At 38.8% G+C, this 9722-nt stretch overlaps 1 protein-coding gene across 1 annotated transcript in view; it reads left to right on the top strand.

Annotated features, from left to right (window-relative positions):
- Positions 1-345: 345 nt before the first annotated feature.
- LOC134843287 (uncharacterized) overlaps positions 346-9722 on the top strand; it is a gene marked incomplete in the record, with an annotated part of 32847 nt that continues 23470 nt past the window's right edge. Inside the window, 5 exon segments of the mRNA XM_063859599.1 lie at positions 346-1824; positions 2074-2180; positions 2542-2719; positions 2801-2852; positions 4855-4909. Coding sequence (XP_063715669.1) covers positions 604-1824; positions 2074-2180; positions 2542-2719; positions 2801-2852; positions 4855-4909 — 1613 coding nt within the window.

Here is a 9722-nt window from a genome sequence, read left to right as displayed (position 1 = left end):
TCGAGACGAATATAAAAAAGTTCAAATCATGAAATATAGTTGATGTTCTGCTAGGCACTATATAAACTCTTACTTTTATATTCTGCTCAATTTTTTTTTATAAATAATTGATTAAAATGCTTATATGCATTCATAAAAGGATTATTCACAAACTTCCATCTTTTTTTGTACCATTTTGGTATTTTTAGCTGAAGTGTTCAAAAAACGCAGTTTGAAAATATCCGACATGAACAAAATACCAGCAGATGTTTTTATACGTTCTAATAGAGTATCTTCTTAATTTAAAAATTACCTAACGATCATTTAAAACTTTAATCCAGCTTTCATTCCGGTTGAAAAAAAAAACAAATGCACACCAAAATACGCAGAGCAAAATAAATTCCGTTTCTTTTTTCTGTATTTTAAAAAACATAATACTTCACGTTTTGAGATTGCTATGTGTTTTTCCACTGCTATTGAAACTAACACGGTTGCTTTTATGATTTTCCAGTGGTGATCGAGGAAATAATTTTCCACAAATACACCAAATTACTTTGAGCGTCTATCTTTGAACTGTATTTAATCATGTTTTGAAATAGTTAGTAAAATTTAAATTTTCGCCAAATGGATTCTCAATTACCAAGTTCGAAAACCTCATTCTCTTACGATGACTTGAAGTACAAACCACCAGAAGAGAGGTCGCAGTTTTACCCCAACCAGCAAGCCTCAAACAAGTCTGTCTATAACCAACCAGCGCCACCGATTGAAAATATAAACGGTTATTTAAACCGACAACTAAATAACCAATCACAACCAAAAAATCAACATCGCCATTATCACCCTGCTTATCCAAACTACAGCGGAATGAACTCGCATCCAAATACTGGGATACCTGCACAAAAACAAACAAACAATGGTCATTATCGACAACCGCTTGAAAATTTTGGAAACCAAAACGCAAACGCAGGTCAAAATAGGTTCTCACAACCTCAGTCACAAAATTCAGTTCAAGGACCAACTTATAATAACGCTGCCCAAAGACCTCAGATTGTGGCAAATAACCCAAACCAACAACCATATATGTACCAGGGAACCAATTTTGTGCCTAGTGGTGCCAATAGTCTTAACATGATTCCGAGAGATCCCAGCTGTGGAAGTCACCGCAATGTTCATGCATCAAATTATCTTGTAAGAGCAACGAGCAATCATCCCCAAACGCAAATGAACCCTCCAAGACCTTTAAGACCAATCGCTTCATCATCATGGCAAGACTCTAACCAGGTCCACCAACATCGGCAAGTAGCTCCTAGGAGCAACCAAAGCTTCCAACGACCAAATGGTATAAATTACAGTCAATATACTCGAACTCATCCGACAATTCCCGAAGAGCACTCACCAAGAAAAACAGATCAATCAAATTTTCAAACGACAAATGGGCATTTTTCACAAACTTCAAATTTCCAAAATTTTGCGCACGATGATCCTGATCAAAGTGGAACTTTTCACCCTCAATATGAAGACCCTGATCAAATGACCGGACAAGAAGCTGCCAGATACTATGAAGAAGAAAGCAAGCGAGTTTTGAACCAAAATAGTCAAAAATACGCTGCGATTATTGAACAATCTGAAAGGAAAGATCGAATCATTCCTCCAAAATATCCTCCTCCGGTACCTCAATATGCCCAATTTGGAGCTTCAAATAATATGCCTAGACATACACAAACAATGAAGTATGCAAATGATAATACCACAAGTATCAAGACCACGAATGGTCGAAAGGCAACTTTTCTGACACAGCAAGCACAAATAAAGTTTTCGAGAGAAATGACATTTAGTGGCCCAGAGGTAACATGTTTTGGATGAAAACGACGGCGTTTTTCATGTTTTTGCGGGGGTTTGTGATTCGGTACGAAGGGGAGAAGGTCTATCAGTTATCTTAATTTATGTACCATTGATACATTACGAACTAAGAAAACTTATTCCTAGCTATCTGATTATGCATATCTGTACAATTTGATATTTTTGATAATTTTCCGATAACTTTAGTTATTTCGAACTTCTTTCTGTCGACCAAATGTTGTCCTGTCTGTTCAGATGACCGATCTGCACATCTACATGGTGCCTGCTCAGTACTGGAATGAGCAGTACAACTGTGCCTACAACACTGTCATGAACTATACCATATCCGCCGGATTCATCAGGTGGGTGCAATCGAACATAAACAGTATAGCATACCCTCAATAGGGGTCCTTGTTGTCGTTACAAGCAAGCAGGCTTCTTCAGCCCTAAATTACAGCTGAATTAAATATGCTTCTAAAAAATTTTATTAAGCTTGCGAGTTGGCACTTGTTTTCTATGTTCGAGATTTGCAATTTGTACATCTTGTATTAGATAGTGAGCTATAACCATAGTGATTCAACCTCCCTACTATTCCTATGCTTTCACCAGTTTTTCGCAGAAGTTTGAGATAAATTTACAAAAAGTTTTGTTGCGTCCTGCACCGCCGAAGACTAGGGCGCTAAACAAGCTATTGTGTTAATCTTTTGAAAATGTTGTTCTCAGAGTGTACCCAGAGACTCCGCTGGTGGAGCTGCGTGACGTCATAATAGACCAGATTGGGAAACAGGGTGGCACCCTCCCTAAGAAGTTCATCTTCCTGAAGAGTGTGGGCAGAGCCATGACTCAGGTCAAACACATGCAGGAGAAACAGCTCAAGGTCAAAAACTTCCTTCCGCCTTTTGTAAGTACTCTTATTTTGACAACGAATTTCCGTTGGTTGAATGAAGAATTGACAGAGTATTTAGCAATGAGACTTTTTCAGGCTTATTGTCCAGAAATCTTCATCATGAGTCGAGATCCCATCGGAGAAAGTGGTGAGCAATCTTTTAACAATAACTTTCAACTATTTAACTGGAAGTTTTCTATAACGACCTTTTTTTGACGAAGTCCTGAATCCCAGAAAATATTACACACTTTCAGAATTTCGGAATCGTTATTCCAGTGTATAAAAATGTGTCTTTACCGTCTTTTGGTCCTCCTGGGCTATCGAATAGTCTATAAAGAGAGAATTTGCGTACGAAGTTCTGAAATTAACCGGGAAAATTATTCGAAAAGAGTGCCAAGTTGATACCTTGAGATATTCCATTGCTGAACAAGAATTAAACGCGATATTTTCACAGAAAAAAAAACAAATCAAAAATTAGCTATAAATAGAACTAAACTCAACAGAGGGTCAATTACACTTAAAATTAGAAAAATGTTTAACTTTGTAATAAATTTTTTCCCGGCTGGGTCATTTTCTTGAATGGGGTTTCTCGGTTTCAATTAAACAGTTTTAATCATAAATTTTTGGATAATTACATTCTAGGAAATACGGTTTTACTGAGCATGCTTTGAGACATTTGATTGATCAATAAGTAGAACTTGTTTCTGTTGGTTTCTACGTTATGGGTAGAAAAGACTACCCGAGAAAACAAAAAAAAAATAAAATTATTTTTTTTTCTATAGAGAATGGTTTAAAGGTGCGAATAAAGAGGTTTTACGTTTGATAAATGTTTACCGGTAGAAGGTCCATTGCATTGGATCAAAGAAATTAACTACTTTTTTGTTCTCTGCTTAATGAGACAACTGAAAACGGGCCGTGTTGGCTTAATGGTGTTCTCCCAAATGATTCTAATTTGTATTTAAAATTTTTTTATAAATAACTTTGTAACTAGATATCGTTTGGAAACAATTTATTATGATTATAATTCAAAACAAGGATTAATTTTTATTGAATTAGTACCGTACCCACAGCTAGCAATTTTTAAAAATAAGGCGAAACTGCTGCTTCTTCGGCAGTGTCCAGCTCAACCTCTCTCAACGTAGAGTCGATCCGAGCAGAATCAGCAAAAACCGACTACAGTCTATTGAATTCTCCCCACAACAAAGGGGTTGAGCATGGTACTTCCCCTATGGAAGAACCAGACGCAAATTCTAAAAAAGAAGATGAAGAAATGGAAGCGCAGTTAAAAGCTAAAGAATTGGAGGAGAAGATAAGGTTACGTTTTGGTCATGAATTGAAGCTACCTATGTTTGTGTTTGCGTAGAGTTGATATTTATGCATGCCAGTGGCGTATGACTTGGCGTGTATCATTATAGTATCATCGTAACTCATGTAAATTTGTGTCGGAAAATCACCACAAATGGGGTATCGACTTTGGCAAACGTTCATTTCAGCGAAAAGCTTTGCTTCAAAACATCCGCATCTGCCTAATCCAGTGATATTCTTTATTTTTCAACGTAATTTTTACTACTTTCGTTGGAAAATGGCATCTCAACATTAAACAACTGGCAATAATAGACAAAAAAAATCTTTTTAATCAGAATCTAACTTAGCATCAGCACTAAATCTGGCAAATTATACCACCCGCGCTCAGCGGAGCTACGAAGTAAACTGTTGCTACTTGTCCGTGCCCTTGTTTTGGACTAAATTTCAAACTTAGCGAGTTGTGGTTTTCCTCTAATTTTTCAAAGTGGCTTTTGTGGCAAAACATGTGTCGCATTACAGTTTTCCGATCTCTTTAACTATTTCCCTCATCTGCAAAAGGAGGGGGGTTACTAGGTGCAAAATTACTAGGTAATTCGTTACTAGGTGCAAAATTTGCAAAATACTTAAATATTGAATTATTGATTTATAGGGGTGGCAATTCATTACGAGGTATCCTAGGGAGGAAATAGTTAAAGAGATTTCAATTTTCATAATGGACAGTCGTTTTCGTCCCAGTTTTTTACTGGGATTCTTTAGCTGGACACGATTTGCATATTCCCTGACCATTAACGCTTGAGCATGGTTTCATCACTCTGAGTGTTTGTGTGGTTGCTTGCTTGTTTCAGAAGACGAAGATGAATCAGACGCAGAGGCGAATGAAGCTGCACTTGAAGCGGCCAAGTATGACATAACTTAACATCAATCACACTAGCTACAACACCAATTAAATCAACACAATTGGGTCTATTTTTGGTACAGAAGCATCAGATGGCAGAAGTACTCTGATTTTTTAACTACCGCCCTGTATGGTACCCAGCAATCCGTTTTTCTCCTGCAAATTTAATCTATATTGGCGCCAAAGAAAACTTCGCCTTTCAGAAAATTTAAGGGTTGGTAAAGCAGAAAAGAATGCAGTAAAATAACCCCGAAGTGGGATCTTTTGGTGGCCGAGGAAGAGGGGGTTGCAAGTTCTAAATCCGCTACTGGTACCTAGTGAAGATTATACCCCTATAAAAATGAAGCAAACACGAATTGTGATTAAAGAATCCCGATAAACTTCCTATCAGCAAATTACCGCTCGCGATAGGGGTTATATTGCAGATGCAACTTTCCAGTCAAAAGCCTTTTACTTAACTACTCCAATTTTCATGCCTTTAAAGATACTTTTTATTACTGCTTCCACTTGGTTTATATAATTTTCTGCCATTTGGTCCTTCTGTCATGAGGGATCCCCAAATCTACAATCACATTCGCTCAAAAGCTTTTGCAGCTCATTAAAACTGTCGGCTCACTTTTTTCCCTAATTAGAGTCTACCCCCCAGATGATTTCCTTTTTGCAAGCTGCAGTTTTGTTGCCTTTACACAATGTACACATATGAACCAATTATCTTTTTTCATATGAATGCGCCAATGCCTGAATTAGGATTAAATATGCATATAAGTTGTATGTTTCTAGAAAGGGAACTGCTTGTTAGCATGCCCATCTAATGTCCATATATTGCGTGGCCGAGTTTGATCGAGACACATTTGGGTTGCTCCAATTTTGCCGAAACAAAGGTTATTAGCTGCGCCGGTCGAAACTTATCTGGGTTGCTCGAAATTTGTCAAAACATTTTTGGTCGCGCCGGACGGAATTTTGGTCAATGACTACGCCTCATTGGTAAACAGTTGAAAGAATTCCACTAAGAACACAAAAGATAATTTTGCTATATTTGGCAAAATTTGTGAAGCAGTTTTTTTTGCTTTAGACGGCATAAAAGGTTGAGTTCTGAAAGCATAATTAATTAATTGGCCATCATATTTTATTAAATATACCAAAATAATTAAATGGCCATCACTTCTCCTGCATTTTTGTCTGCTTGAAAGTTGAAACGCCTTTTAACGAAAACAAATTGTGTTCATACGATGAGCGTTCAACCTGTTTTTAAAAATAATGAAAACGAGAGCGGTTATTCGGTCAAGGTACAGAGACGTTCTCGGTTTTGTCAATTTGCTCTTCATGTCTTCATCTAACGCAATGATTTCTTTATGTTAATTATTTTGACTCTTTCAGGGAACGCAATCGGTTCGTCTTAATGTTAAGATTGTATTTTTGCACGTAGAAATAATGATTGATTGTTTTGGAGTTGTTTGCCACTGATTTTTAGGATCTCTTTAACTATCAATCCTATGGCACCTAGTTACGAGCATCTTGTGTCGGGGTCGCAGTTTTAGGAGCAGACCTTCATAATTCCAATCAACCCAATGGTGCTTTTTAACTATTTCAGCCCAATAACAAATTTTCAACCCCTATAATGGAGTAATTCAACGGTCAAGTCTTTGAAAGTTTTGCATCTAGTAACGAATACCACTTTTGCAATAGAGGGGAGGGGTTAAAGAGATCTGATTTTTGTTCATATCTTCAATTTTTTACTTAAAATGGTTTTCGGATTTGCACAAAATTGTGTTTTACGTGTAAACTAATGTTTTTTTTCTAAATAATGTTGCGTGAAAATAGAACTAACAGCACTTAACTCACCATTATTGTTTGTTGCGATATCGTAGAACAAAACCTACTTGGGTTAAAATAGCATTATAATTCAGAATGTATCACAGATCTTTCAGTTTTTGGCATCCATCAAACATTCATGTTGCAGTGCCACTTTAACGATGTTCATTCATGATCCCTTCATTAAACATTGATGTAATTTACATTGATGATTCATTGATCAATCGTGACTGAAAAATGACATCTCAATTTTATGATGCATCACTGAGCCGTAGATATAAAATACCATAACGATTCATTGATCGATCAAGTCTAAAACAAATATGAAGTATCAAAAATCAGCACGAAATTAGCTATCAGATAGCTCCCCCGAGTAAAATTGGCACAAATTCTTCATCTAAAAACTTGATATAAGTCAAACAAGAGAAGGCTTGGCTAACTCATGTTTAATAATGAAAAGGCATTTAAATAACCGTTTTGAAGACAAGTTTAGTTACTGTTTTCGGTCATGATTTTACATGACTAGTTCTTAATCAGCTTTCAACCCTTGTTTCTTCAATCGAGTTCACATATTGTCATCTATATAATCATTTACCAAATCATATATCGTTTCAACCCAGGTTGAGGTCGTGGTTTTTTAAATTAATCGCATTTTTTAGTCCACGCAGTCTGAAACCGGATTCCATTCGTCCAAGCGGTCTGAAATCGAATTCCCTTAGTCCACACCGTCTCAAACCGGATTACTTTAGTCCACAAGGTCTGAAATTGGACTCAATTAGTCCACACTGTCTGAAAACGGATTCCCTTTATCCACGCAATCTTAAACGGGGTTCCCTTAGTCCACGCGGTTTGAAACTGGATTACCTCGGTGTAAAAGGTCTGAAACAGATTCAATTAGTCCACACAGTCTGAAACCGGATTCCCTTAGTCCACGCAGTCTGAAACCGGATTCCTGTAATCCACGTGGTCTGAAACCGGATTTTTTTAGTCCACACGGTCTGAAACCGGTTTTGATTGGTTCAGAAGGCCTGAAACCGGATTCACCTCGTCCACACACTCTGAAACTGGTTTCCCTAGTCCACATTGTCTGAAACCAGATTACTTTGATCCACAAGGTCTGAAGCAGGATTCAGTTAGTCCACACTGTCTGAAACCGGATTCCCTTAATCCATGCAGCCTTAAACCGGATTCCCTTAGTCCACGTGGTCTGAAACGAGGTTCCCTTAGTCCACGTTGTCTGAAACCGGATTCTTTTAGTCCACACGTTCTGAAACCGGATTTAATTGTTCCACAAGGCCTCAAACCGGATTCATCTCGTCCACACTCTCTGAAACTGAATTCCTTAATCCACACCGTCTGAAAGCGGATTAATTTGGTCCACAAGGTCTGCAACCGGATTCAATTAGTCCACACTGTCTGAAATTGGATTCCCTTAATCCACGCAGTTTTAAACCAAATTCCCTTAGTCCACGTAGTCTCAAACCGGATTCTTTTGGTCCACACGGTCTAAAAACGGTTTTAATTGGTCCACACAGTCTTAAACCGGATTCCTTTAGTCCATGCAGTCTGAAACCGGATTCCCTTTGTCCAAGCGGTCTGAAATCGAATTCTTTTCGTCCACACAGTCTGAAACCGGATTACTTTGTTCCACAAGGCCTGAGACCGGATTCTCCTCGTCCACACACTCTGAAACCAGATTCCTTTAGTCCATGCAGTCTGAAACCGGATTCCCTTTGTCCAAGCGGTCTGAAATCGAATTCTTTTCGTCCACACAGTCTGAAACCGGATTACTTTGTTCCCCAAGGCCTGAGACCGGATTCTCCTCGTCCACACACTCTGAAACCAGATTTCCTTATTCCACGCAGTCTGAAAGCGGATTCATTTAGACCACACAGTCTGAAACTAGATTTACCCAGACCACACGGTCTGAAATCGGTTTCCTTTAGTGCACACAATTTGAAACTGTTTTTCCTTTGTCCACACGGTCTGAAACATTAATCCTTTGGTCCACACGGTCTGAAATCCGGCTTTCATAGCCCACACGATCTGAAACCGGATTCCCTTAGTCCACACAATCTGAAACCGGTTTTCCTTAGTTCACACGGCTCAAAACCGTAATCCCTTAGTCCACACGCTACGAAACCGGATTCCCTCTGCCCACACAGTCTGAAACCGGATTCTCTTAGTCCACACGGTCTGAAACTGGATATCTTTAGTCCACTTGATGTGAAACCGAATCCTATTGGTCAACCCTGTCTGAAACCGTAATCCCTTAGTCCACACGGTACGAAACATTATTCTCTTAGCCCACTCGGTCTGAAACTGGAATCTCTTAGTCCAGACGGTCTGAAACCTGATTCCCTTAGTCCACTTGATGTGAACCGAATCCCCTTGGTCAAATCGGTCTGAAACTGGATTTCCTTAGTTCACACGGTCAAAAACTGTAATCCCTTAGTCAACACGGTACGAAACATTATTCTCTTAGCCCACACAGTCTGAAATCGGATTCCATTAGTCCACTTTGTCTGAAACTGGATTTTTTTTATCCCAGACGGTCTGAAACCGGATTCCCTTAGTCCACACCGTCTCAAACCGGATTACTTTAGTCCACAAGGTCTGAAACTGGACTCAATTAGTCCACACTGTCTAAAACCGGATTCCCTTAATCCACGCAGCCGTAAACCGGATTCCCTTAGTCCACGTGGTCTGAAACGAGGTTCCCTTAGTCCACGTTGTCTGAAACCGGATTCTTTTAGTCCACACAATCTGAAACCGGATTTAATTGTTCCACAAGGCCTCAAACCGGATTCATCTCGTCCACACTCTCTGAAACTGAATTCCTTAATCCACACCGTCTGAAACCGAATTAATTTGATCCACAAGGTCTGAAACAGGATTCAGTTAGTCCACACTGTCTGAAACCGGATTCCCTTAATCCACGCAGCCTTAAACCGGATTCCCTTAGTCCACGTGGTCTGAAACGAGGTTCCCTTAGTCCACGTTGTC

Source organism: Symsagittifera roscoffensis, chromosome 1, assembly GCF_963678635.1.
Source record: "Symsagittifera roscoffensis chromosome 1, txSymRosc1.1, whole genome shotgun sequence".
Taxonomy (NCBI): Eukaryota; Metazoa; Xenacoelomorpha; order Acoela; family Convolutidae; genus Symsagittifera; species Symsagittifera roscoffensis.
This window is presented reverse-complemented; position numbering and strand designations above follow the sequence as displayed.